The 26,330-nt window shown below is 38.9% G+C and overlaps 1 protein-coding gene and 1 long non-coding RNA gene across 2 annotated transcripts in view; one reads left to right on the top strand and one right to left on the bottom strand.

Annotated features, from left to right (window-relative positions):
• Positions 1-5,847, top strand: part of LOC113996359 — a 17,583-nt gene extending 11,736 nt beyond the window's left edge. Inside the window, exon 4 of the long non-coding RNA XR_003543732.2 lies at positions 5,678-5,847. This is a non-coding gene — a long non-coding RNA (uncharacterized LOC113996359). The remainder of the gene's footprint in view (positions 1-5,677) is intronic.
• PIP4P2 (phosphatidylinositol-4,5-bisphosphate 4-phosphatase 2) lies at positions 1,996-26,330 on the bottom strand. The gene is made up of 7 exons (XM_027737362.1): positions 26,116-26,330; positions 20,121-20,269; positions 18,630-18,736; positions 16,825-16,948; positions 10,971-11,023; positions 4,710-4,800; positions 1,996-3,576 (listed from the first exon to the last, which is right to left on the bottom strand). Exons 1-7 carry the CDS (start codon positions 26,219-26,221, stop codon positions 3,433-3,435), a joined length of 774 nt encoding a protein of 257 aa, XP_027593163.1. The 5' UTR covers positions 26,222-26,330; the 3' UTR covers positions 1,996-3,432.

Raw genomic sequence — 26,330 nt, 5'->3', positions numbered from 1 at the left:
GCTTTCAAATATTATACATTATACTAAATGTTATCATTAGAATTTTCTATTCCAAGTAATTTAGTGACACTCATTTCTCCAACACTGATCTATTTTTCCACAACAAAGGGAAAGTTCAGTCCCTGCCACTGTTAATCCACATCACACATAAAGAAATTAGGTAGGAAAACAGGATAAGTTAACTTAATGCAGTCAGTCAGCTTGCTCTCAGATTTTAACAGCTAGAAGTGAAATAGATGAACAGCATACTATCTTTACAAAAATATTAAGTATTTCCACATAGCTGGCATGTATTTGCTACATCTTCCCTATTAGAAAATCACTATTTTTGAATAATTTTACTGAGGTGTTTCTCAAGCTTGCTTGGAAGAATATTTCACAGATATTTTTAGAGTGCATACTGCATTCAGTGTGGAATTTTTGCTGTTGGAAAGGCCATTAGATGGATCTAACATGACAAATTGTCTTGCTGCTACTCACCTACTTATTATTCAAGTCCCTAAAGTTAGTTACAATGATTTTCTAGTACTTTTTATTAAGCTGCTGCCCCAGCTTTTCCTCTGTTTATAAAGACATCAAATTGTTTGAAAATCACCATCCATTTCTCAGCAATAACCACTAATGACTCCACAGCTGCTCCAGCATCTTCTCCAAGCACTTCATGGTGAAATTCTTATCAGGCTGATTTGAAACCTCTAGCTTCTTTCAACATGCTACTTGTGACAAAGATCTCCTACTACCCCCTAGGCCTCCTAAGACAACATATGAACATGTATGACAGGTACAAACAAAACCAGTAAAAGACTCAGGCATCAGTAGGTTTATAATTAAAAAATTAAACACAGTTTAAGGTCTGAAGTGCTTCCTACTCAAGGACACACAGTTTATAAAAAAGCTCTTTGGTGGGAAGGAGTGGAAGGAGAGCAAGGAAGGGTGGAGATAAAACCTGAAAGTGCAGAAGCCCTTAATTGTAAATTTGAGTAACTCCTTCCCACACCTAATACAAAAATAATACCGAGAGGAAAAGACTATTGAAAGGCAACAAAAGCAACAAGTGACTATAAAAACTGAAAGTTCTTCTAGTGGTCAGTATGCACAGGATTTTAATATTTGTGGTTTTTTACTTAAAGTTTAGAGAAGTTTAACAGTTTGACATGTAGTTCAGCACAGAACATCACGACTGTCTGCAAACAAGCCTGCTTCACAAATGGCCAGATCTACCTGAGTCCCTTGTAAAGACCCATCAGCTTCTACCATTAATTTTCTTAGCTGGTTAAAATATCACGATTCTGTGTACCCAGCAGTGGTTGGAATGTAATGACACATTTTATAGAAATAACTACCATGTTTTACTTTGCAAAAGGAAGAGGCAAACCATGCTAGTACCCTGACTGACAAAAATAAATTACTTTGTCCATATATTGTCCCTTCTGCTCAAAGAAGTTGAGAAGAAAAAAGGAGAAGCACGAGACAAGAGATAAAGTACAGCTTAACACAGGGGGAAAAAGTGCAAATTCCTTTGATTCATTAACACATTATACCCAGCCTCTCCCATCCCCCACTGAAATTACAAAAGCAGTGGATGATTTTCTGTACAGCCCCAGCCTACTTTATTTCAGAATGCAGAGTACAGGCAGTATTTTGAAACACAAAATAACAGAAAAGAGTATTCACAGGTTTAAGATGCAAGCATGTACTGCAAATCCCTACAGCGAAGGGATGTGAAAAGCATTAGGAAAAGATGACAGTATATTACTGTAGTCCACCAACAAGCCATTGACTAATAAAGCAATCCCAACATGGGTTTCATCCCTTATTTACTTCCTCATTCTTCCCAAAACATCAACCAAAGAGCAATTTATTATTGCTGTCTTATATTCCATTTGGTAAAAATGCAGAGTTCACCTTTGCTGTGCCATACCTTTGTGGTTTCTGTATCACACTAGGAAATTCTTCCACTTGTCCATTTTTATTTACATGTAAGTAACAAAATACTTTAAGTTTGAATAATAATCTTTATTTATTAGTTTATTTGTAAAAGGTACATTGTAATCCTGAGCTACTGCTTTTATACATTTAGCATCATACAAAGACAGGTCATTTACAGTTTGATCATTTACATTTATTGTGCTCCAAAATCCTTATCCGAATATCATTTTGACTTAGCAGGAACATAGATAATTTAAATTACATGTATCCCTGAAACATCCATATTAATTTACCCATCTGACCCCATTATCTAAATTACTACACTTGTCTAAATCACTCAGGACATTCCTTCTGAATTTAGCAAAAACTTGTTTAAAACTATAAAGATGGGCAGTGCAAGAACTGGTCCCTCAATCCTTTGTGAATACATCATTAGAAAAAACTTTCTGTTTCCGTATTCTCTTGGCAAGTCAGTGCTAAATTGACTAGATGTACTGGATGGAATGGTCCAAGTAATAGTTTACTCATTTCCTTATTACAGCAGTTAATGAGAATTTACAGTGTCTCCCTTTGCAGTGACCAGTGTCATAACTCTCCCAAACAGGGAAAATCTGACATGATCAGAGAAAAGTAAGAGGAAACCCATCACCACCTTATTGTCATCTACATGACACTGAAGTATTACAAACCAATTCATACGAAATGCTTCCCTTAGACCCTGTAAAGGAACTTGTACGAATAACTGGAGTTAAGTTCCATAATCCGAGCATGGCTTTTAGGATTTGCCAGTTAAAAAAAAACCACCAAAAAAACCCAAAACCTCAGTCCCAGGATCCTTGAGAAGAAAGCATTTATCCTAACTGAAATCCAATCCTGGATAGATGGAAATTTAATTGGACTACCAAAATAGCATCTCTCTACCTGAAAAATCTCCAAGCATACAGTGTTTACAAATGTCTCTCTAGCAACAGTGTCAGTCTTTTAAAGTATACCCATAACTTTCATTTCCTGAATAAGGTCACTATGATCTTAGGCAAAAGGTACAGTAAGCAGTTCAAGCAAAACGCTTATTGCTTAGGTTTTAAAGCAAGCCACTTGAATATAATTTTAGTTAAAATGTGAAGTACAAATGTGAAGCTACTGTAGAAACACTTATAAACACTCTTGCTTTTGAACTTTTACTGATCATCTAGAAAAATGGCAGACGGATTTTAACATAACAAAGGAAATGTAAAACTTAATACTGACTATTGAAATAAAATTCAACGCCTATAAAGACAGAGTTATGAACATGTAAACACAGCTTTAGTATTCAGAGCTAGGGAATCTAGCAGCAAAACAAACTATTTGCATATTATGTAGTGCAATGAACATTTGTTCTTAGAGACCCCCAGTCTTTAAACTACTTTGAACAGAATGGAATCCTTATAGGAAAGGTTTTAAAAGTGTCCACGATGTAATATCCAGAATTACTAGACATTCATCTATAACCTAACAATTTCTCTACGCAAAACTGTGCTCTGGATAACTGACTTTAATGGCTCCCCAGTAGCAGGCTCGAATGAGGCAGATTAAACCTAAGAGATAAGCAACAGCCCAAGAAACATATGTTGCGTGAAATCGCCTGGCGAAATCTTGTGTACCAACCTAAAAAGAGAAAACAGAAGTGTCAAACACACAGCGCTATCTGCTCTTCAGAGAAGAGCAAGTTATATTAAAGAGAAGCATTTCAGCACCCTTTCAACTCTGGTAAGGGCAAATCAGATATTTTATTAGCTTAATTTTACAGAACCATAGGGTAATTGAGCTTGAAGGGGACATCAGGAGACTTCTAGTGCCAACTTCCCAATCAAAGCAGGGTCAACTCTAAGGTCAGACCAAGTTGTTCAGGGTTTTACCCCAGATGGGTCCCAAAAAACTCCCAAGGATGGAGGCTACATCAGCCTGTGGACAAACCTCGTGGAAAATTTTTTCCACATAGTTTTCAAGCTCAGTAAGGTCATGGAAAAAAAAAAGAAATCCATCTCTCACTGTTTTTATTTCTGGCTGTCTTTTTTTTCTATTAGGGAAACTGGAAAATCCTTCATAACTCATTTAAACTCACACATAAATAATTATTCAAGTTAAAATGCAAGTTAGAGGTCTAATGAGAATTACACACATAAATTCACTGCAGGTATTTCCTCACACGTACTTTTCTGGGATTGCCAGGTAGAAGGTTGGTTCTAGTAACCAGTATCAGTTACGGGTAAGCCAGACCGTTTTCCAAGTAGCAGAGCAACAAGAGTGTGAGCTTTTTAATTTGTAGATAGTTTGTTATCTGGTTTCACTCCTTATAGCTTGTACAAATTGCAAATACAAATATTTCTAGCTTTTGGAATCCCATTCACCTCTACTGCAGTGGAACTTACATTCCTGGCTATACAGCAACATGTATTTCTGGAAGCCTGGAAGTTTTAAGAGCTCTAGCAAGAGCAAGATGTTCCAGTATTTCTACAGTGAAGTAAACCATTTTTCATAAAACTGAAGGTTTCAGACAGACGAAGAGTCAAATTTAACATAAGAACGAAGAAACTTTCAAAGTGCCAGAACACTTTTTTTTTTTAGAAACATTTTATTTTTCTGGCTAAGTCCACGGTTTTAATAGAGATGACAAAACCAACATAGACTTCGGAAGGTTTACTCAAATTCTGGGGAAGGAAGAGCAAGTCAACTGAGAGCGCTCCTTTGAACATGCACCCTCCCACACAGTTGCAATTACATCACAGGTCATCACTCACAGTTAATCCAACGCCAATGAAGATGCATATCATTCCAATTGTGATATATGCACAGCAGCGCCTCCGCGGCAGCGCACTTCCAACGGATGAACTGTTAGGAAATAAATAATGTTGTAAATTAAACAAAAATACCCCCATCCAACCAAATAACAAACACCACAAAAACAACCCCTGCCATCAACAGTAACTAAATGAGGGGATGGAAAGAGAATGGCAACACACAACCCTGAGATTAGCTTGGTTGGTTAGAGCACGGTGCTGACAATGCCAAGGTTCAGGGTTTGATCCCTGCATGGGCCATTCACTTAAGAGTTGGACTCGATGATCCTCGTGGGTCCCTGCCAACCCAGAATATTCAGTGATTCTGTGACATACACCATCTTAAGTTTATAAAGTTGTAGGAAAAGTTTAAAATTTTACTACAAAGTACAAGACACAGTCCACATTTGTTTTAAAGGGGAACTATTGGTGATTATCTAATACCTAAAAATCTAGGTGCTTACAAGAAAGAGGTGGTGCCACACCTACAGTTTGAGTGTGTCCCACCTCCTGTGCCCACAGCATGAGGAGTGTATCAAGGTAAGTATCTTGAATAGCCTTTGGATTGCAAAACTTAAGTTGGCTTTGAAACTTTTATGAAGGTTGCAAGACACTCTTCAGACTTGATTCATCAGCATATGGCCTTAATATATTCACTCCATCTAATTAACTGGAAATCACTTCTACTCCTCCTAAATGTCATTAATAACAACCTTCATTATCCATTTCCTGGAATAGTTCACTCAATACCGTTCAGCAACTAAACTGTCCTGTTTCTTGAAGGTAAACATAAATCATTTTAGTCACAGACATGTAATTTTTTTCCATGTTCAACATCTCCAAAGACTGAAATGCTTTAGACATCTTTAAGTCAGTTTTGATAACTTCAAAAACATGACAAATTCTTCTTACTTTCCAATTTCTTTCAGAGTTCTACCACAAGTTACATGAGCTGCACAAATCACTTCTGACAACCAAGGTAAATAAACGCCCTGAAGTTCTGTCACTCATCATCTGGACTATGAACTCCAGGACAGACAGTTTTGTCTCTACTTGCTGCATCAAGCTATCAGTGCTTCAGTCGAACAGAATATAAAATGCAAATAAAACATTATTTACTACAGGTTAGAAATATTATTTCAGAAGCTTAGCATTGTTTAGGAAATACATCTTGAGTCACACATCTGCAATGACATGCAGCTATACTAATGAGGAAAATAGGAACACGATTTAATTTCATTGAAATACAAGTAAAAGGACTACAGAGGCAGAGGTTCTTTCATTAAAAACATGTACCATCTATATTAGAGGTAGTTTTGAAGCATCCTGAAGCATGCTATCATTAGTTAAGTTACTTCATCCCATTCTGGGAGATCAACACACCTTTGGAAATAATGGAATGCTTGTATTCTGTGTTCAAGGATGCAAGGGAAAGTAATTTTCATCTCATGATAGCTCAACATATTTAAGATAAATGCATAACAGAAAAAAACAGTGCTAAACTATTAAAGTAGTACATGCATCATATGACTGACCAAATTTCTGGCTCCAGTTAATTAACCACATAGTAAGGCCTCATATGCTTAGCATGTGACTAAAATTTTTTAAGCATTCATCTTAGAAAGCCTTCAAACAGAGTTTAAGCAGCTTTACTCCAACATTATTTCTTTACAAGGAATTTCTAAAATGATCCAAGAAAAAAAAAAAAACAAATCAAAACCACACACCACCACAGTCCTCAAGCTAACACACTGAGCTTCATCTTGTGAGGCAAGAGTTGAAATACAGTGACCACTCAAGTAATTTTCAGAAGAGCATGAAAAGTCCCAAAGCAGTTCTGCTCATTAATTTCCATGGGGAAATTATTTTAGAATACACATGTGGGATGGAGCTGGGGGATGTGTATGGTGTCATCTGTATGGGAGAATTCCCAGTTGGGGAAATAATGATATCTTACAATCCTCACACACACACTCTACACACTCCCTCAAAAGCCACCCTACAGCCATTCCAGAAAAAAGGATATATTGTCCAATTCCAAGTTACATGAGGAGAAAAATAATCAAATCAAAAAGCACTTTTATAAAAGGGGAAAGCAAGGAGATGCTTGCCAAACTGACCTCAGATTCCCTCCTTTGCAGGATTTCCTGGCTACGTACTCAGAAAGTTAATTCTATTACAGAGCTGGATACGGTCAGATAAGCTGGTAGAAATGTCATGTTCAATACACCTAAAACATGCATGATATTTACCCTGCTGTGTATTTCACACAGAGGCAAAGTTAATTCTGGGAAAGAGACCTTCAGTTTCAGAGCTGACTTACCATCCTGTTTTTGTAATCGTAACACTGCAGGTGCTGTGTGTATTTCCCAAACATATTTCTCCCAAGTTTTGTCTCCTATCCAGGAAGAAAGGCTGAGGGAGAAACCATCACCTCAAATACCCCAAAAAGGAAATGTATAGAATGTCTCAATTTAACAGTTTTTCTCTTTCCACAGAAAGCAAACATGAAATAAGCAATATTAAGTTTCTACAGTCACATAACAGACCTGGGAATATTTAGCAATCCAAGTAAACCATAATTCATTTTTCACCTCCTGACAGTGACACTAGCCACTGGCCCACTCTAAATAGTGAAGTTTCCCTCTACCCACACCAAATTACACATAAAAACCCCAAACTAACTTTGAATAAAGAAAGCTAAAATTCTACCTCAAAACCTACCAACTGCGACATTGACAAGCACATTTGGAAATCTGGGATCAAAAGAACATTTTCATATCACAGAAGTAGCCAATTAGTTCCACCGTGGGAGTATGAGGGAACTCACTACAGAACTCTCCAGAAGGCAGTGGTTCTTTGTTTCTGAGCTGCTGCTGAGGAAGCAAAGGCACCTGCCAGACCTTTGGGCAGCAGCAGATATAAAAGACATCAGAGCCAATTTAGCACTGGGTAGTAATTAAAAGAGGGGAAAACCACCACAAGGGACAAAGGCTATAAAAAAAAGTACCACAGGAAAGAATGCTGGGTCTCTTGTGCTCTAAATAATAGGAATTATAGCCAGGATTTCAGACATGCTTTCAGGAGGGTTTTTAAGAGGAAAATCAAAATGCCAGTATTTTGAAGGTGAATAGCACTGCTGAAACTAGCCTCCATAGTAGTGATGGGGTTCCAACATCTCTGTCTTTCCTAAAAGTCCTGCAGTCTTTATGGAGCAAAGGTTTTATAAATTCATTAGGGTTCACGGTTTTGTCAGACTGTAGAAAGTAAATTAGGTAGGTTCTAAAGGAAAAAAGATTTGAAATTCTGAAATAATAACTTGTAGCATTCAAGTTATTTCTCTTTCTAGTAACTGAATTCATGATCCTGAAGTTTCTAGATGATTTAATATACAGCTTGGGAAAGAGAATTGCAGACATTAAAAGAACATTAAGAGAACATAAAAGAAAAGTTTCTTCATCATTAAACAAGAAAAATACCAGAAGCCTTCCTTTAAATCTCTCACTTTTTTGGGAAACAGGCTGAGAAACATCTGCTATTTTGCAATGAGTAAAAAGTAACTGTTTCTCTCCCATTCCTAGGTGTCACTATAAAATAAAGCTGTATCATAACAATTTACTCATTAGCTACATTTGTTGTCCCAAAGCAGTGGATAACATGCAACTAAGGGCTTGAGACAGGGTGAACCACTAGGCACCACTAGGGCTTCTGCAAACACCTTACCTATACTGGCATGCAAGGTTTACAGCCTACTTCAAAGACATTTGGTCATTTACTAAACAAGTGATTTTATTCTCTGCCTCACAATTAATTTCCTGTATTTCCCAAGTTATTTTGCAAGAGAAAAAAAGTATGTCACAAAACAATAAAGTTGTAACCACAATGATAGCACATAGATAGGACTAAAAACAAACCAGAAGATCCTATTTCCCCCAACATCCAGATATGAAAGGTGCCTTTGTTTACATACTCTAAGGCACGACTGCTTTATTTTCCCCTGAACATTGTTTCATTATTGACCCTTTCATGTAATAACTCCTGATCTCCCTGCAGTTTTAAAAGACATTCTTAATATTAAGATCTAATTTCCATCAACCAAACAGGAGGTCACAAACAAACAATTTGCAGAGATGCACTGCACTTTTAAAAACATTTGAAACAAAGTTATGAAAATTATTTGAGAATCTAAAAGTCTCAGCTGATGCTTCCTTGAAAAACTTACTGTTGCAGTCATTAAAGGTGCCTTGTGCCTTAGTCTACACTATCCTTTTTTCAGTGACAGTCATCCACTGAGTCAACAGAAGGAATGAATAGTTTTGCATCTGACTACTCAGCTACTAAAGAAAGAAGATTTGCATTAATAAGCTGAAATAAAGAACCCCACATTCCCTTCTAACTACTTGGCCACAACGACCTCTGACAAAGGCCCGAGAAAAAGCAGGTCACTGCAGTTATTTATTCCATCATCACGACTCAAAGCTCTGTCTCACCTATGCTGTGCCCTAAATCCAAGTGTTAAAAATGTTTATGCTGCTGGAAGTGCAGAACTCCTGACCATCGCATCTCAAATGTGGGAAAACACCAAGCAACTCATTCAAGGCTAAATTACAATATTCCACAGTTTGCATCCTCAGCCCAAGGACAGACATGCCCACTCGTTAAAATTAGTTTTGTATTCTGCTGTACAGTTGCCAGGCAAGCTGCAATTATCACAAATTGCACTGCAGAGAGGCTCCTGTTTCCTTACATACAGATAGCATGCTTTCCACTTTATCAACAGAGATACTAAGAAAACCTTAGACTCCAGCTGGAATTTAAAGTACAAGCAACATTAATCAACAGAAGACAAACCAAAAGATCACATGGTGTGACTTTTCGACTGTTGCTTTGAGTATGGTTTATTTTGCTGCTGTTATTGTTGGAGTTAGGGGTTTTTTTGGTTGTTCTTTGCTGGAGGTTTTTGTTTTGCCTTTTTTTTAAGATTAAACAGCAAATAATTTTGTACCTAAGGAGAGTCAAGAAAAAAGCTGAGGTCAGCTATCAAGAGTGACATGATAAAATATAAACATAATTGCAATTAGTTTGAAAACAAACCAAACAGCAAAACATCAGCCCCTCCCTCAGGACTGAAGAGACTTAATGCAATTACAGTCCTTAAAAAATCCCTGAAGCATCTCACCAAGACTGAGTTTATTTGACTTAAGCAAACTAGAACATGTCCACTACTACACACATGATCGGTTATAGCCCTGAGGTTAAACACAGCACTAGACTGACTTCTCTATCAAATACTCCAATAAAAAGACTTCAATCACTGTTGAAGGCCAGGTCATGCCCACACCTACAGTACATTTATGCTAAGCCTTCTGCTTCCTGAGGGACCTGCTAGTTGTCCTACAACATGCAACACAGCTGTGGTTCTCCAGTGGAAAACACATTTGCTCCTTCAACTGGAAGTCACACTTGCCTGTCAAAGGAAGACCAATATTTAAATAAATCAGCAGTATGCAAAAGTCTCTGAAGTAATATTTCACATCCTGTGGTCGAGTTAGTGTATGTTAGTAGTGTAGTTTTTAGCAACAATTCAAACTAAATATTCCTGACCTCAAATAATAAAGGCCAAATACTCAAAAAGAGAGGTCCAAACAAAAAACCAAAACAGACTCTTACAGCTCTTGTATTCTAACTTTTCTTGTTCTCATTAAAGTAATAACAAATGAGTAGACAAGTTATTCCACAGTAATTCATAAACATTAAACAAGCTAATGCATTAGGATGCTTAACACAAGTTAGTTGTTGAGTTTATAATATCAGTAAAACCTCTTTCAAATTAAGATTAGTTCCTTTCCTCCTTTTACAATAAGGCAGGTAAAGTTCTAAATTTAAAGATGACATCTGATTACTACTGCATGAAGAGGTAAAATTTCAAGGACGTAACTTGTCAATTTTAGCACCCATTCCTGCCTATTGTTAGTAGCTTATTTTTGCCTCTGTCAATTCAATCAGACTTTTCATAAATGCAGGTTGGATTTGTCAAAGTTACTGATTTGTGCATAAAGAGTGGAGAATTCATGTGCACACAACATGCGCTTTAGCCTTGAAGTTCAGATGAGCACAGCAAAATCATCAGCACAGCTAACATATTTTACTCCAAAGACTTTTACAGAAGAAACACTGGCAACTTCACAGTAATTTACATAACCTTGTTTTCAGAAAACTTACATTTTTTTGCAGTGTGGGCATTTTGCTAGTGTGTTAAACCTCAGTTCCATCCACTGTAAAAAGAAAAAAAGAAAAAGGTTGAAAAACTGACCTGAAAAAATGTTTATTGCATTTCATCCTAAATGTCACTAGGAAAACATTTTGCTTCTCAGACTTCCTTTGACTTGTTTCTTGCTTTCTTCCATAAATGGGATGCCCTTTTGTCAGTGGCAACATAGGATTGGGATTTCCATGTGAACATTTCCCATGACTTGCCTTAGTATTACAAAATTCACTTGACGTAATGTGGTTGCATCCACAGGCATACTATGGGCAACATTATAAGACTGGTTTTTTTCTCTTACTTAACAGCTATGAATATACCCTAAATCAAAATAAGTATGTTTTCTTTGGCACAATTACAAATGGGAGCATTTTCCCATCTTTCCCCAATCCTTGCATCATTTGTGAAAACTAAGTTACAGGTGCACAGGAAGATTAGCTAAAGAATATTTTAGAAAGTAGGCATCTAAGTTTTATATTGTTAAAACAGAGAACACTGTTGGCTTACATGACTTTTAAAAAGATGATATATAAAACTGTACGTGGTATGGTCATAACGTTCCGTGCACGGACAAAAACTTATGTGGGAAAAAGCCTTAGTGAAAGTAGTGCCTAGAACTACCTCAACCAGGGGATACATAGTGATATATTCATTTAAAAACAGCATGTTCTGTTAAATTTCATTCTGTGATAACAGAACTACTAAACAAGCATTTTAAACATGTTTGCCTTGATCAAGGGGATAAGGTTATTTTTCTTCACCCTTTAAGAAGTTATAATTGCAGCTCTCTTCTGTTGCCTTTCTCCTCAAGTGGAGGTTAGTTTGCAGTTTTCCTGGTGAAATATAGTTCTCCTCTCCCCTCCCTCCTGGATTTAAGCGAAAGTCACACTGCAAGTTAACAGCAGGGGAAGAAGCCACAACGCAGATCACCAGTGCCTCGCCTCCATTAGGATCTGCCTTATCTCTGTGAGAAATCTGAAGTTGGCCTACTGAAGTGAATAGTTATAACTGCTAGAACCACAAATCAAAATCAAAGCCTGCCCTTGCATGGAAAACAGGACCAGCCTACAGCACAGCACCATTTAAATTAAGAAAATATTTATGATTTTATGTGTAAAGAAAGAGGATGTGTCTTCTCATGCCTTGCCAGTATCAGCAGATTTTGCTGTAAAGTTTCGATCTGTAGTATTTAAATATAATAGTATTTAGAGTGTATTTTCCTGCCTCTTGAAGGTGTCCCTCAGTTTTATTTACTTCTCAATTTTATTTACTTGGGGATACTTCACCACTGAAAAGAAATCCTTTTTTTTCCAACAACGCATTTAAAGAACAACTATGTAACTGGTATTATTTGTTTACAAGACTTGGCCAAACTGATTTAGCATAGTTCTATTTTATCCCTTAAGACTTCTGTAATACTCCCCACCCGAGCAAAGCTTTTTAGGAGCATTAATTCTACTTCCACATTCCTGGCAGAGGAGCAAGTTAGATATTCGCCTGCATCCCTGTCAAAAACCTACTCAGTTTCCCTTAGTTCTACACACAATGAAAGTGGAATCAGATGCAGTTGTCAATGTTGGGAATGGAGATAGGCCTCATCAGAGGGGTTATTCCAGCTTTTGAAACTATAATTCCAGAAACAGAAGACAGAAAGAGGTTAAATACAAGTTCTTGATTTAGACTACTTCACCTTCACTTCTGTACACTAGTTTTATCACAGTGTAGACTACTCCATTGCCAAAGTTCCTCATTAATGGTCTTTCTAGAATTTTACTTAAGATTCTAATTATTAGCCCTAATTATTAATGGCTACAAACTCAAATGCATGAGTTGGGCTTCAAGTATAGATGGAAAAGAGAGGCAGCAATAATCTGTTTTCATAGAGAGTTACCTGGAAGTAACAGAAGCACTAACTGTTATGATGCTTTCTGCACATACCAGAAATATTTGCAGGAAAAAAAGAGCAAAAATATGACAAGACATTCAAACTACAAGAATTTAGATCACATCAGCAGTAGGGAAAGGCCATGTTCATGTACGTTCTAAGTCATGGAGCTTTGGTGGGTTTAACAAGTAGTTAAAATCATGCTTAAGCTGGTAATTTTTTTACACATATTCCAGAGTGCTTTAAAGTACCTAATATTGATTCATGTTGTTAAGAAAACTTCAAGTTCCAGTCCCATGAAATTTATCTCTCTGCTGAGAATACAAACTGTATTTTTCTAATTGAAACAGTAGAATAAATGATGGCCCAAATCCCTGTTTAGATGTACTGAAACACAAATGAGGAGATAAGGATTCCAGAGCTTTTCATTTCAACTGTGGACAAAACCAGGCATCCATCAAACGTATTTCTAGAAGAATATGTCAAACTTTTTTTCCTTCTGAGCCTAAAATAATTCTCAGTGCATTTAATGTAAGATAGAGAGGAAAAAAAAAAAAGAGAGAAAGAAAAATTCTATGCACACAGAGTCCTACATACAGCTGCTTCTGCAAAAGAAGCTTCCCCTCCACTCCCCTCAGGTCCTTTGAGAAAGCAAAATACTTCTGCAGGTTAAAACTCGCTCAAGTTTTTTGGAAAGTTTAAAGGGTTTTCTATTCAATTATTTCAGAAGAAATAATTTTCATATTTGATTAGTTTTAAAAAAAAATAAATTAAATTGACAAAGCACAGTGCTTAGCCTACAGCCTGTGGCTTCCATAGCTTGCTCCTGACTTCTTGTCCTTGAGGTGTCTGCAAGCAGGACTGTAGCAGGAAGATGGCAGAGAGGGGGACAACACAGGGACAGCCGTCCCTTGTTCACCACCATTTCCAAAGGCAACTCAGTCTCTGACAGCCACAGACTATCACAGGCAGAGGTCCCTCAGGAGGTGGGGGGGGGGTTGCAGGGAATGACTTACTGCTGGTAGAAACAGTAACTGTCACAGTCCAAGTCCAGAAGCACTCAAAAAAGCCCAAACCAGATCAAATCGTGATTTAGCAACATAGTTAAACCCTTGTCCTGCTCTCCTTTTCTATTCTACCCCTTTTTCCACTTGTCTCAACTCCAAATCTCCCAGAAACAGTGGAAATCTTAACACAGAAAAAACTTCTATCAGGTTACCAAGGGAAAAAAAGATCTCATTAATAAAATGTGAATAATTACGGATAGTTCAGCTACAGTATAACTTTAGTACTAAGCCTGACAGCTAAGACAGACAAACTTTAAGGCACTCCATAGTATGGAGAGTGCTTTTCATAATCTGTAAAAACACCCCCACATGTGTAGAGGCAGGGAAAGCACAGCCCATACTGATTTTTTCATATGGAAAAAAAAATCTTGGAAAGTGGTCAACAAGTTGATACTCTTAAAAGAAAACAGAACATGCAAATGACAATTTGATTTTCCCACTCCAGGGATTCCAGCTTTGCTTGTCTATTCTATTTATTTTTTAACTGTCAAGTAAAAGGGACAACCTACTGAATTGCTGAGAGATGCATCTAGCATTATGTATCTTCTTTACAATGTGGAGATGGCAAAAGGCAGAAATAATACCCACGCAGGAGCCGAGTTTCCAGGCTGGCTAAAACACTTTCTCTGCTCACTCTGAAATCCAAGCAATTTTGTGATTTTTATTAACTAAAACTTTTATTTGGAGAATCTCAGACATAATTACAGAAAACAAGAGAAGCAAAAGTCTGGTGGAAAAGCTGCGTGAAGTGAGAAAAAAATGGGTTTGTGTCTTGATAACTCAGCACAAAAGAATACCAAACTTCCTACTTCTAGTGATTTGGAAATTTTCTTTTCGATGTACCACAAAGTGACAAATTTGTCTTAGTGGCAGATAGAACTATGAAGTTCAAAATGTCGCAGTTCCCTAAAGCAATAATTAGATCTAAAGTCACATGCACAAATCCCAAAATAGAAAAAACTTAGCCTTTTAAGGCATAATCTAGTAGTTACAGGAAAAAACAGCCTTTATGGGTTTAGGTTTTTCCCCTTATTTTCACCTGAAGTAGTTCATTGTGTAAAGAACAAAGGTGATTTAGGTTGTACTTATATAAAGCAAATAGGGGATAAAGCCAAGTAAAAATCCCGTGCTTATGAAAGTCCCCAAAGACAGACAAAAAAAAAAAGGCAAGCAGAAAACCCACTTCAGCTACCTTCAGTTACCTTCCATTACTTTCTGCTCTTCAGCAAGGGTTATAAGAGAAATATATTTTTTTCAATATATAGGTAGAATTACCAGACAGAATATTTCTCGAGCATCTCTCTAATGGCTTTTCAGTTAGCACATTACTTGTAAATTCATAATCAAATTTCTAATTTCCTCTGAAAAAATAAAATGAGAAGTATAAGGGCTATTTCCTGCTTCCTGCATTCATCACCTACTATAGTAGTCAAACCATTATAGCACACCTGTCCTGGTTTCAGCTGGGATTATCAATTTTCTTCTTAGTAGCTGGTACAGTGCTGTGTTTTAGATTCAGTAACAATGTTGGTAACAAACTAATGTTTTAGTTGTTGCTAAGTAGTGTTTCCCCTAAGTCAAGGACTTTTCAGTTTCTCATGCTCTGCCAACAAACCAGGTGCACAAGGAACTCAAGAGAGCATAGGCAGGACAGCTGAGCTGAACTGGCCAAAGGGATATTCCATACCACAGAATATCGTGTTTGATATATAAACTGGGGGAAGTTGGCTGAGAGACACTGATTGCTGCTGAGAGACTGGCTGGGCATCGGTCAGCGGGTGGTGAGCAATTGTATTGCACATCACTTGTTCCTCTCTCCCTCTCTTTTCATTACTATTATTATTGTCATCATTAGTAGTACTGGGGTTTTTTGTTTCAATCATAGAATTGTTTTTACCTCAACCCATGAGTTTTGCCTTTTGTCCAATTTTCCTCCTATCCGGGCAGGGGGGCTGGGTGGTGTTCGCAGTGATGGCCTGGGTTGAGCCACTAAAGCGCCTCACTGATCCATAAACCTGAAGTAAAATCCGAAGGCAGAAGTCTACTCCATTATAGAGCCCGTCACAAACAAACCCTTCTCTCCCTGCTACAAAGCAACATGGACTGCCATTCCCTAAGTTTTCTTTTTCCTTGAGTATTCTCTGGTCTTTACGTATCTTACAATCCTTTGTTTCAGGAACGTAACACCGCTGTCGGGACTATGTGGTTCCTTCAGCTGTACCACTTATCATAGCCATTCCCATAACTCACAAACCTGACAGACATTCAAGCACTGCTGAATGATGAAGCTAAAGCTAACTTGTGTACTGTTCAAGTATGGCAGCCTCTTATCCATTTAGAAGGCTGCAAACAGTTCAAAACCAGAAAAATATTCTTGCATCCTTCCACTTAAAAAATGGGAACAACTGTCAGCCTCACATATAAACCAAAACCTCCAGTCTGTAACAACTGACAGATATGCCAGTGGGCAAGTGCCATAAACAGCTTTCAGGGATCCATACAGCAATGACAGAACCGCTCTCTTAGCCACTGCAGAACACAGCCACCACTGCAAGACTAAACAGAATCTGGAAGCAAAACTTTGTTTTTCAGCACTGTCCACTCTCACATCGCTAAGCAGTAAGACAGACTTTAAGCTTTATCCATCCACACACAGAAAGACTGCTAAAAGTTTTCTTGAAATGCTTATAAAGATAACCAAATACAGACTATACATCCACAGCAATATGAGGACAGAAGAAGCTTTAGTTCCTCACTGATGCCAGAGAGTGAGGCAATACACCCCTTAGAAGTGCTTACAACAAATACCTTGAGGGATAGCACAGTGAGGTGAGAAGGAGAACCTGGTGCTTTACTTACAAGGAAAGTATTTCCACAATGCCCACACACCACTCTAGTTCCATCTGGTTGAACTGGCAAGGCAGGCTGAGCTGGCTGCTCTTCTGGAATCAGCATTACTGGACCAAGAGTAATGATGCGTCTACTGCGTTAAGAACATTAGATACACATGTAATTAAGCTAGTAAAAGAGAAGGACGATGCATTTAAGCAATTAGCAATTTAAGCAACTCGCTACCAAATATTTTTACACTTTTTAACTACAATCTGCTTGTTAAAAACAGCTGATGCACCCAGTTTTGGTCTCTCTCTGAACTGTTTTCCTTTTCAGTTTTGATAACATTGCTTTCACTCCAAGATCAGCCATGCAAGCCTGAACCCTGTAGAGATCAAAGACTTGCCAGCATATGGCAGAAACACTCATCAGGAGAATGAAATCTTAATACCCGAGCTGAGCAAGCCCGTGAATTGAAATGTACGTACCTATGTAAAACACGTAGAAAGAGTATGGACTCTTCCATAACCTAGTTCTCCTTCCCACGCTACTGACAATCACGTCAATATAAGCAGCATTTCCACATTTGTACAGTAAAAATTCAACTCAAATTGAGTAAACTAAGAAAGAAAACCACCCCAGGTTGACTAAATGCAATCAGTTTACTTTAAAAAACAGTCTGTAAGTATTTGCTTTTATGTTTAACTTGTTTCAAGTTTAATTATAAAATCTGTCAGTCCAAAATGACAGTAACCAAATTAACCAACTCAGAATCAGGATGAGACTTCTTAGCATGAAAAACTGAAGGGGAAAATTAAAGCATTATTTAACTTGCATTGCATCTCTCTCCATATACAATCAAAATTGTGTTCTGGATGGCCTCTCTTCATTCAATCTGGAGTCTTACTCCCAACTCTCTCCTTCAAAGTACACCAATTTTGCTCAGTTTCTAGCAAGACAAATACACAGACTATCTTAGGGAAACTGTTGAGATATATACTTTTGAAATTATTTTAATAAAATTACAGCATTTCTGATTCAGTTTAGTTAGCAACCATGTGATAACTGAAGTATCCCATGAACATTCTTGCACTCTGAGAAAGTGTTTGGAATGTTTTGAAGTCCTCCCCAACACTGCATTATTAAAAAGAAAAATTCCCACAACTCTCAAACTGTTTCAAAATCAGAACAGCCAATACATTGGTGACTAGGGCACTTGGTATGGTAGAGCTTCCATTCATGTGTCTGCAGATTTAGCTTTCATCTCCATTTCTCATGTTAGAGCTGTACCACTTACAATCAAACTACTCCTACCTCAGTGGGATCTTTAACACCAAAAGTAAAGAGTTGAGAGGAAAATGAAAACTCAGCATAAACAGGAGGGAGAACAGGACTGCTTCCTCTCCCATTTCATTCTGGAGTCCCTGCTCTGAACTAAGCAAAGGGAGCATCCTGTGTGTTTATAATATTTAAGTCTGCAAGAAATTGTGAATGTTAAGTCCCAGAAACAAGAAGTGGATTTTCTTCTCTGTTGTTCTTTATATCATTTTTTTTCCTTATGAAGTAGATAAAATGGGGGACACACATCTGAGACTAACACTAAATAGAAGAAGAAGAAGAAGAAACTTTTTTTCCTCTTATCTTAAAAAAAAAAATATATTCAAAATTGACACTAGCACTACCTATGTCTGTAGTAATTCAGTAATGCTCTGTTAAGTGTCCACATGCAGAGGCCCAGCCTTGAACATTTTTTAATTTTAAAAATTCAACACAAAGAGAATTGTTGCTTTAAAGAAAACTATCGCAACGCATTTAGAGTATTTTATCCTTACCAGTTTGGTCTTGGACAGCCTATTTTCCGAGACGTATCCTTACAGATAAGGAGACAGTTACATTGACATCTAACATACTTCTTCCCTGAAGGAGGGTTTTTGATTGGCTAAACAAAAAAAAAAAAAAAAAAAAAAAAAAAAAAAAAAAAAAAAAAAAAAAAAAAAAAAAAAAAAAAAAAAAAAACACAACCACCAGAGAACACACATCAGAAGTCATAGCAATTCATTTTTTTCCACAGAACAGTATGACAAAGCAGAACAACTTCAGCGACAAGTTCTTGCTAACAGAGAAATACAGTTCCTCTTACAGAGGAAACTTCACAGTCAAGACAAAATTAGAAGTTTTTTCTCTCTTCCCAGACAAAGAAGTAAAAATTTCCTCAATAGAAAAAACAAGAGATTCTGCAAACTCAGGAAAAAAAAATATTCATATTTTAGCAATGACAATTCAAGGCTTCAGTTCAGTTTTGTTTTTTTAAATGTGAGCTTAATGAGTGGTATATTTAAAAAAAAAATGACAGTCAAACAAGTCTCTTTGCCTGGTTCAATGGCTTCATTCAACAGTGAAAGGATCACAGTCTGGTTCTCAGTCACTAAGGGAACATGTAGACATCACTGTACTCTAATCTTACTTTATACTGAAATTATCTGTCTCCAACCTCGGAGTCAAGTTTCAGTGTCCCTTTCATACAGCAATTCCAAAGTTGCAAGATACTTTGGCTTGAAATGTTATATATCTGCAGGGAAAGTGACTATCAATGGCAGGTTCTGTACTCTCTCTTTCAAGTGGAAAAAAACCCTTTTCCTGCAGTTTTAAGGCTACCTGCCTTCTGGACATAATTTAAAGTATTTTTCATATAATAAATCCAATCCTGTGTTTTTCATACAAATGCTTCCAGTAGCTGTGGAGCCCTGCAGTATCCTGAAACTGGCAGGAAGGAAAAATAGAAGCAGGAGCTAAATAGTGAAGACTTGAATTAACAAAAGAGAAGGAGAAACAAATAGGTCCAGTGATCACTGGAAAAGAACCTACAACTTAGCATTTCAAAGTTGTTGTATTGTAGTCTACTGTCAACCTAACCAATTGACTGAATAGTACTGCAGGTCGAGGGCACACATCCAGGGAAAGGTGTGGGGTAGTTACTTTGCTTCTCCCACACTTAGAATAACTAAATTCTTCATTTCTCTTTGTCCCATCAAAACCAATTTCATCGCTCTTTACAGAAGAGTAATTACTTAAATGACATCTTTGCTTTCTGTCCTCCTCAGGAGACATCCTGAACAGCCAGCTAAACGAAGATTTATTGTGCCAGCAACCCTTGAGCTTGCACACTAGCTACACCAGCAGTCAGCTGGGCTCACAGCTCCTTTGCAGGGATGGCAGGAAGGGACTCACCCTCTGTAGGTGAGGACATGAATTCCACCAACCACATACTTCAGCTTCCCCCCCGCTTCCCTCCACAAAAAGAAAATGCTAAAAATCCATTTTACCGTAGCTTCATTGCAAACTGTGCACTTAACCACATGTTGGTGTAGCTTGCCATCCAAATTGATTAGCGACTGGCACACGCGGCAGTTTATTACAGGAACACCGCTGGCATCTGGACTTGCAATAGCAGTGTATGGAGGAGGAAGCTCTGCTGCAAGAGATAAGGAAATCTCAGCTGAAACACTACAGGATCCTAAAACACTTTCAGCAAATATCATCCCTAAGTCGCAGTCTCAAAAAAAAGAAAAAAAATATTAAAAAACCCCCAAACAACTCGAAGTTAATGGTTAGCATAAAGAAAGACAAACCTAAGTTTGCATTCCCCTTCTCCACAGCTTCTGTGTACACAAACATCACCCATAGTTGTAGGTAAAGCAAACCAGCAACACAAACACAGCAAGGGTTGGACTTGATGATCTCAGAGGTCCTTTCCAACCCGGCTGATTCTATGATTCTATGAATACACTAAATCAGCCCAGAAATGAGGATCCAACTAAATGCTCATCTCTGCAACTTTATTTTCATACCAACTTTTCACAGTCTTTAGAAATCACAGGGCGGGGGGAAACTCAGATAAACCCCAAACCTACTACAGATTAGTAGCAACCAGAGACTGGCTTTTGAAGAAAAAAAAAACCAGAAAATAAGACACATCAGAAGTCAAAGGTAGGCAAAGGAGTCATAAACAGCCTTTACAAACATCTGAAAAGACTGAAATATAGACAAAGTGTTTATCATATAGTAACAAATACTACAGGTAAAAACACAGAACAGTCCTGTAAAGAAAACAAATCTTGGATGGGAAGTGGCATGAAATGCTTCTTTTTTGAGCACAACAACAGCATACTTATCCTATCTCGAAAAAAAAAAAAAAAAAAAAAAGATGAAGTCAGAGTTTCTGCTTTTAAGGGTTCCACATATTTTTCTTGTCCAAGAGCCAAAGTGTGGATGGACAAGGTGGTCTTTAGTCAATTAGGACAGGCTAACACAGGGAAGGATATAGTGTAGTGGCCTTAGGCCTCTGTGGAAGAGCAAACTTCAACTTTGCCAGTCTTGAGTCCACAATGCAACAGGGAAGAAACGCTAAAGAACCTTCAAGGTTTAAGAATCCATGGAATGAAAATAATTCAACACGGCAATCTCTCACAAGCTTATTATGACAATTATTTGGCATGTAATAGCACCAACTTTTATTTCACCAAGTTCAGGGCTCTTCAGGTAAGCAAATATGGAATTGGCATATTCAGCAGTTCATAGTTAGCTTTTTTTAAATACTAGTAGTTTGAAATACCTGCAGCCTTGGACTTCAGTGAGTTTTTTTAAAATTACATCCAAGCAGCTAACAAATTCTTCAGAGCAGCAATGAGAAATGAGCCTACTTGCAGTTTACCAACAGCACTGAACAGAACAGTATCTGCTGGAGGGTGGCAAGAGAAATCACAGGCTGCTATCAAAGCTGACAAGCCAAAATATTAAATTTAAGCATCTAAGAAAGCACTCATCACTCCTTCACCTTCTTAAAGTGAATGTCATAAGCTGGAGAGATATAAGAAACCCTGTCTGCCCTTCAGATCCAAAAGTCATCCCACACCTTTGAAGCAGCATTGCTGTTCAGTGTGCTCTCGCTCTCTCTCTTTGCCACTTGGTCTACAAATGACCCAGACCTGTGCTTGATTTTAACTCAGAGAGGCAGCAGGAGAACAGTGGATACCTTCAAAAGTGTCAGAATCACATCCAACATACTTGAATTATTTCAGATGAGAAAAAAATTAACTTATATGCAGCAATACAATTTTGAAGTCATGACACACACTTATGCTCCATTACTTCAGCAAGTGAACTTCACACCTTCAGCTTTGATATACCAGTTAGAGAAAGCAACATCATTTAGAGATATGAGGTAACAATGTTGTGATTTCTTCTGTTTCTGAGGAATAACATTCCTGAAAAAATGCAGCATCCAGTAAAAAAACAAAACCCACAATATTTTGCCGTACTATGATACCCTATTTTAAGTAAGACTGCCACATACAAGACAGGAGATATTACGAGATATTAACAAACAAAACAAACACACACAAGACAAAACCCCAATACACACACACTTTGGCAATTGGAAACAACCTCGAGTCTAGTAGATCACTGCAGAAACCAGGTTAGAGCTTTGGATGATAGGAACAGCAGCGTCTTCCTGCGAGTGGCAAAGTCAAGGCTGCTGCAAGGGGGTTTTGGCAGTCAGCAGGCTGCTTAACTGCTCCTGCAGCGAGCAGCTGACACTTTCTGGCTTGGGAAAAAGGTAGCAATAGAACAACATATCAAACTCTACAGTTCACTCCCAGCTTTAAGGGTGCTTTTCTGAAAAGCAACAATTGTGTTCTGGAACTTTTTCACTTTGTCCTCTCCATTTAAAGTGCAATTTCTTAACTCTATCAGCTGGGAATAGGGCAGCAGTACTGAGGAAAGGCAAACAATATCTGGAAGGGTACCAGAACGTAAAAATAGACACACAGCCCCCAGCCTTTCAGCTTTCCATGATCCTGGAATACTTTAAAAATTGCTAACTATACCCTTCTAGACACTTATAATTTTCTGTACCCTATTTCTAAGTGACAATTCTTAGGAGTTTGAAAGCTGGTTAACTGAGGTGCAAGAGCCCCTGCAGACACTGCCAGCCACTTCTCCAGCCTCATACTGGAGCTGCTTGGCTTCCAGGTAAGCAGCCTCGCTGTTCCTGTCCTGCTGGCTCAGCAAATATCAGATAGCAAGGAAATAATGGCTGCTTTTCAGAGTGGTGCTGCAGCAAATGACATTTGCTATGGAGCAGAAAGCCAGAAGTATCTTGGCACTGCAACCTTCATGCTTAAAGAAAACATGCATTTGGAAGAGCTCCAAAAAACAAAACCAGCAAAAGCCACCAAAATTAAGTTTAAAGAAAAGTATATTGGAGAGGGTGAGGGCATGGGGGTGGTGAAAAGGAAAATAAAGGCATTGTCTCTGAGTTTGCTGCTTATTACCCCTTAATAAAAATGTTTCAAAGTACATTAACATACTTTGGTATGACCTTTTTTTTTTTGACAGCTTGAATTTCAGCCTAACTATAATACCTAAAACCAGTTCATAAAGGCCTGTCACGCTGGACGCAACTGGATTATAGGCAAGTTTCATGTACACACTGTGAGACATTTAATGAGATACTGAATTTCCTGCTGCTGACATACCAATTTGCAGCTATATTACCAATTTTTCTTTTAAAAAAATAAAGAAAATTTAACACTAATTAGTTCAGCAAGATTAGCAAAATGCTCTACCATGCAGTACATCTGAGTCCCTTCTCACCCCCACAGGAGAGCAATGGAATGGAAGATATCCCATATTCAACCTGAGAAATTCCTTGTGGTGCTTGTGCACTTTCCTCCCTTGGTATTTGAAGGGCAGAAACCACAGAGAACCACTTGCAGCTTACTTGGGTCAAACAAATGAGTTTGTTTTGTTTATTTGATTTAGAAGAAAAAATTAAATAATTCTTTATCATGACCCAGGAGGGGGTGGGTGAGGGAAAAAGTTAAATGATTTATGTCAGAGATAGGTAGTTAAGAACTAAGAAAGGGGGGGGGGGGGGAGAGGGCACCCTGAAAAAAAAAAAGGCACTGAATAACCACCTTACTACAGGGAGCAGAGCTGACAGTCCCACCCTTTGTCTATGTGAAAAGTTTCTCAAATTCTCTGGCCTACATCCACACTGAAAAGATTTTTCTTGCTTGCTTCCATCATTAGGAACAAACACTGAGCCATTACCAGGAGTCAACCACTTCAGCTTATACTGAAAAGGGTCAACTAGTTCCCAGCTGCAGCCCAACAAGAGAAGAGAAGGCTACTTTCAGACTGTGGCCTCTCAAAGCTCAGGACGACATATTGGGCACAGTAGTTAATTACAGGGATAAGTCTATTAATGTACATTCAGGTGGTAGTTTTAAGGGCAAAGGGCTTCTTCCTCCTTCCTCTGCCACTCCACACCAGTCAGGTGATGTTAAACAAGGACGCTCTTGCAGAAGGAGGTTTGGAAGCAAACCCCAACTTTCCACAAGAATGCTGGTTCCCTCTACATCTAGACTTGTACTAGGGAGAGAGATAAAGGCTGCCTGTTAGCTAGAAACGTGGTTTAGTTTGCATAGATCCTTTTACTAAGGAAAACAGAGCAAGGGAAGTAGAGCTACTGGGCCTATATCACAGTTCTGCAAGATTTTGTTCTGCAGCTATCTTTTTGTAACTATTGTAGAGCAGTTTTGAAGGGCTACCTAGTACGCTTGCTCATGGACTGACTGAACAAGAGGTCTTTGATGTTTAAGAAAGCTCTAGAGTTGGTTCCTCTTCGCTTCTGGGAACAAGCCACTTATCTCAAGCACCACACCCCACCGCAGGTGCCCAGCCAGTTACCACGAATTACAGATGCCCACTGAAGGCTCAGCAGGACACAGCTACCACCTGAAATGAGAATCTGGGGTCCAGCTCCTTACCAGGTCATGAGTTTCACCCTGGGTTCAGACAAGAGTCACTGATCTAATGCATTTTCATTACTTTTTAAATCTATAAAAACTTTTAAAAAAAGTATACAAAAGTAAAGGTTACAGGATAAAGACTACTAAGAATAAAAACATCAAACACCAGAATTCAAATTCAGATGGATTTCTGGAATTTTTTTTTTTTAATTTAGGAGATTATGCTAATCCTACACAAATTGATTGGGGAAAAAACAAATAAACAAAACAAAACCCCCAACCTCTGCTGATTTTCCAATATTCCTTTGTCCAATTCAAATGAAAGTAAACAGTCAATACCAGTTACAGCCCTAACTGAAATACATTGTCATATTAAGACAAAGAGAACTAGTTTTCCATGAGTTTAAATATTATTCAAAAGAGACAGATGCTCACTCATTCTAGTTACATATATGTCATAAATATATACAATTACATAGAAATCCACAAGAAAAGACCAACACACCGGAGCTAGGGAGATAAGGATTATAATCTTACATTTTAAAGGCTACTGCTAGCAAAGCTACTCTAATCTTATTGATTCTTTGTTCCTTCAGCTTTCTCCACACCTCACTTTCTGCTCTAAAACATTTAACTGAAAAAAAACCCCAAAAAAACCTACTAATGTACTTTGTAAACACCCTGATTTATAGTTGCTAAGTAAAATCTTTTCACCTACTTATTAAATATTCAGTATTGATCAACAAGATGATTTTCTTAAGTCTGCGCAAGAAAGGTAATACCATATAATTATGCCACGATTACAGATTTGGAACCACAGTATCTGACTTGCTTTAAAAATAAAGCCAAAGCCAGCTATGGCCTTGAAACGCGTTTGCAAGGACATCCTAGTGGTTTTGGACTTCAACTACCACATTGCACCGAGTCCCTTCGTTATTTCAGTCCGACTGCCAGCACAGGAGCCGATGGCAGCTGGGCACCCCGGGCTGTGGCACTGCGATGGACGGCACAGCGCAGGGACCTGCGCCTGACACCGCGGCGAGACCCCGCGCTGCGCCCCTCCTGCAGCTGCCAGTGCCCAGCTCGGCTCAGGATCTTCCACCTAATCCTGCTCCTAATTAATGGGGGAACCCAAGTCCAGCAATCACTCTGCAAGCTGCAGCATGAGAGAGAGTTATAATAAGCAGACCGGTTCGGGCTTGTTCTGCCCCTGCAAACAATTGTTTTAATGTCTTTTATTCTTCCTGCTGAGGCGCCGAGGCCGGGGAGCACGGCGGGGAGCAGGGCCTACACCCGGCCCTGCGCGGCGTTACCTGTTGTTCCCCCCCGCGCCCCCACAGCCGGGGCAGGGCGGGGGCTCCCCCGGCCCGGCCCCGCCGCCCCTCGCCGGCCAAGGCGGGGGAGCCCCCGCATCGCCGCACCCGCGCGGAGGCGCCGCGCCCCTGCCGGCGCCAGGGCCAGCCCCCAGGGCCCCGCCGCCCCCCGCCCGGCACAGCCTTACCTCGGGGGCTGCTGTCCGGCAGGTAGGGCGGCGCGGTCGGGGTGACATTGCCGGAGCCGGGCGCGGAGAGCAGCGGGGAGCGCTCGTCCACCCCCTCGGCGGCCATGGCTGCGGCGCGGAGGGCCCTGGCCGCGGCCGGGCGCTCGGCGTGGAGGCGGCCGGACCGACGGCGCCGGGGAAGGGGAAGGAGCGCAGAGGAAGGGGCTGGGAATGAA

This window comes from Pipra filicauda, unplaced genomic scaffold (genome assembly GCF_003945595.2).
Source record: "Pipra filicauda isolate LSUMZ 115617 unplaced genomic scaffold, ASM394559v2 scaffold20_size4479445_pilon, whole genome shotgun sequence".
Lineage (NCBI taxonomy): Eukaryota > Metazoa > Chordata > Aves > Passeriformes > Pipridae > Pipra > Pipra filicauda.
Note: the sequence above shows the minus strand (reverse complement) of the source record. Positions and strands in the feature narration are given on the sequence as shown.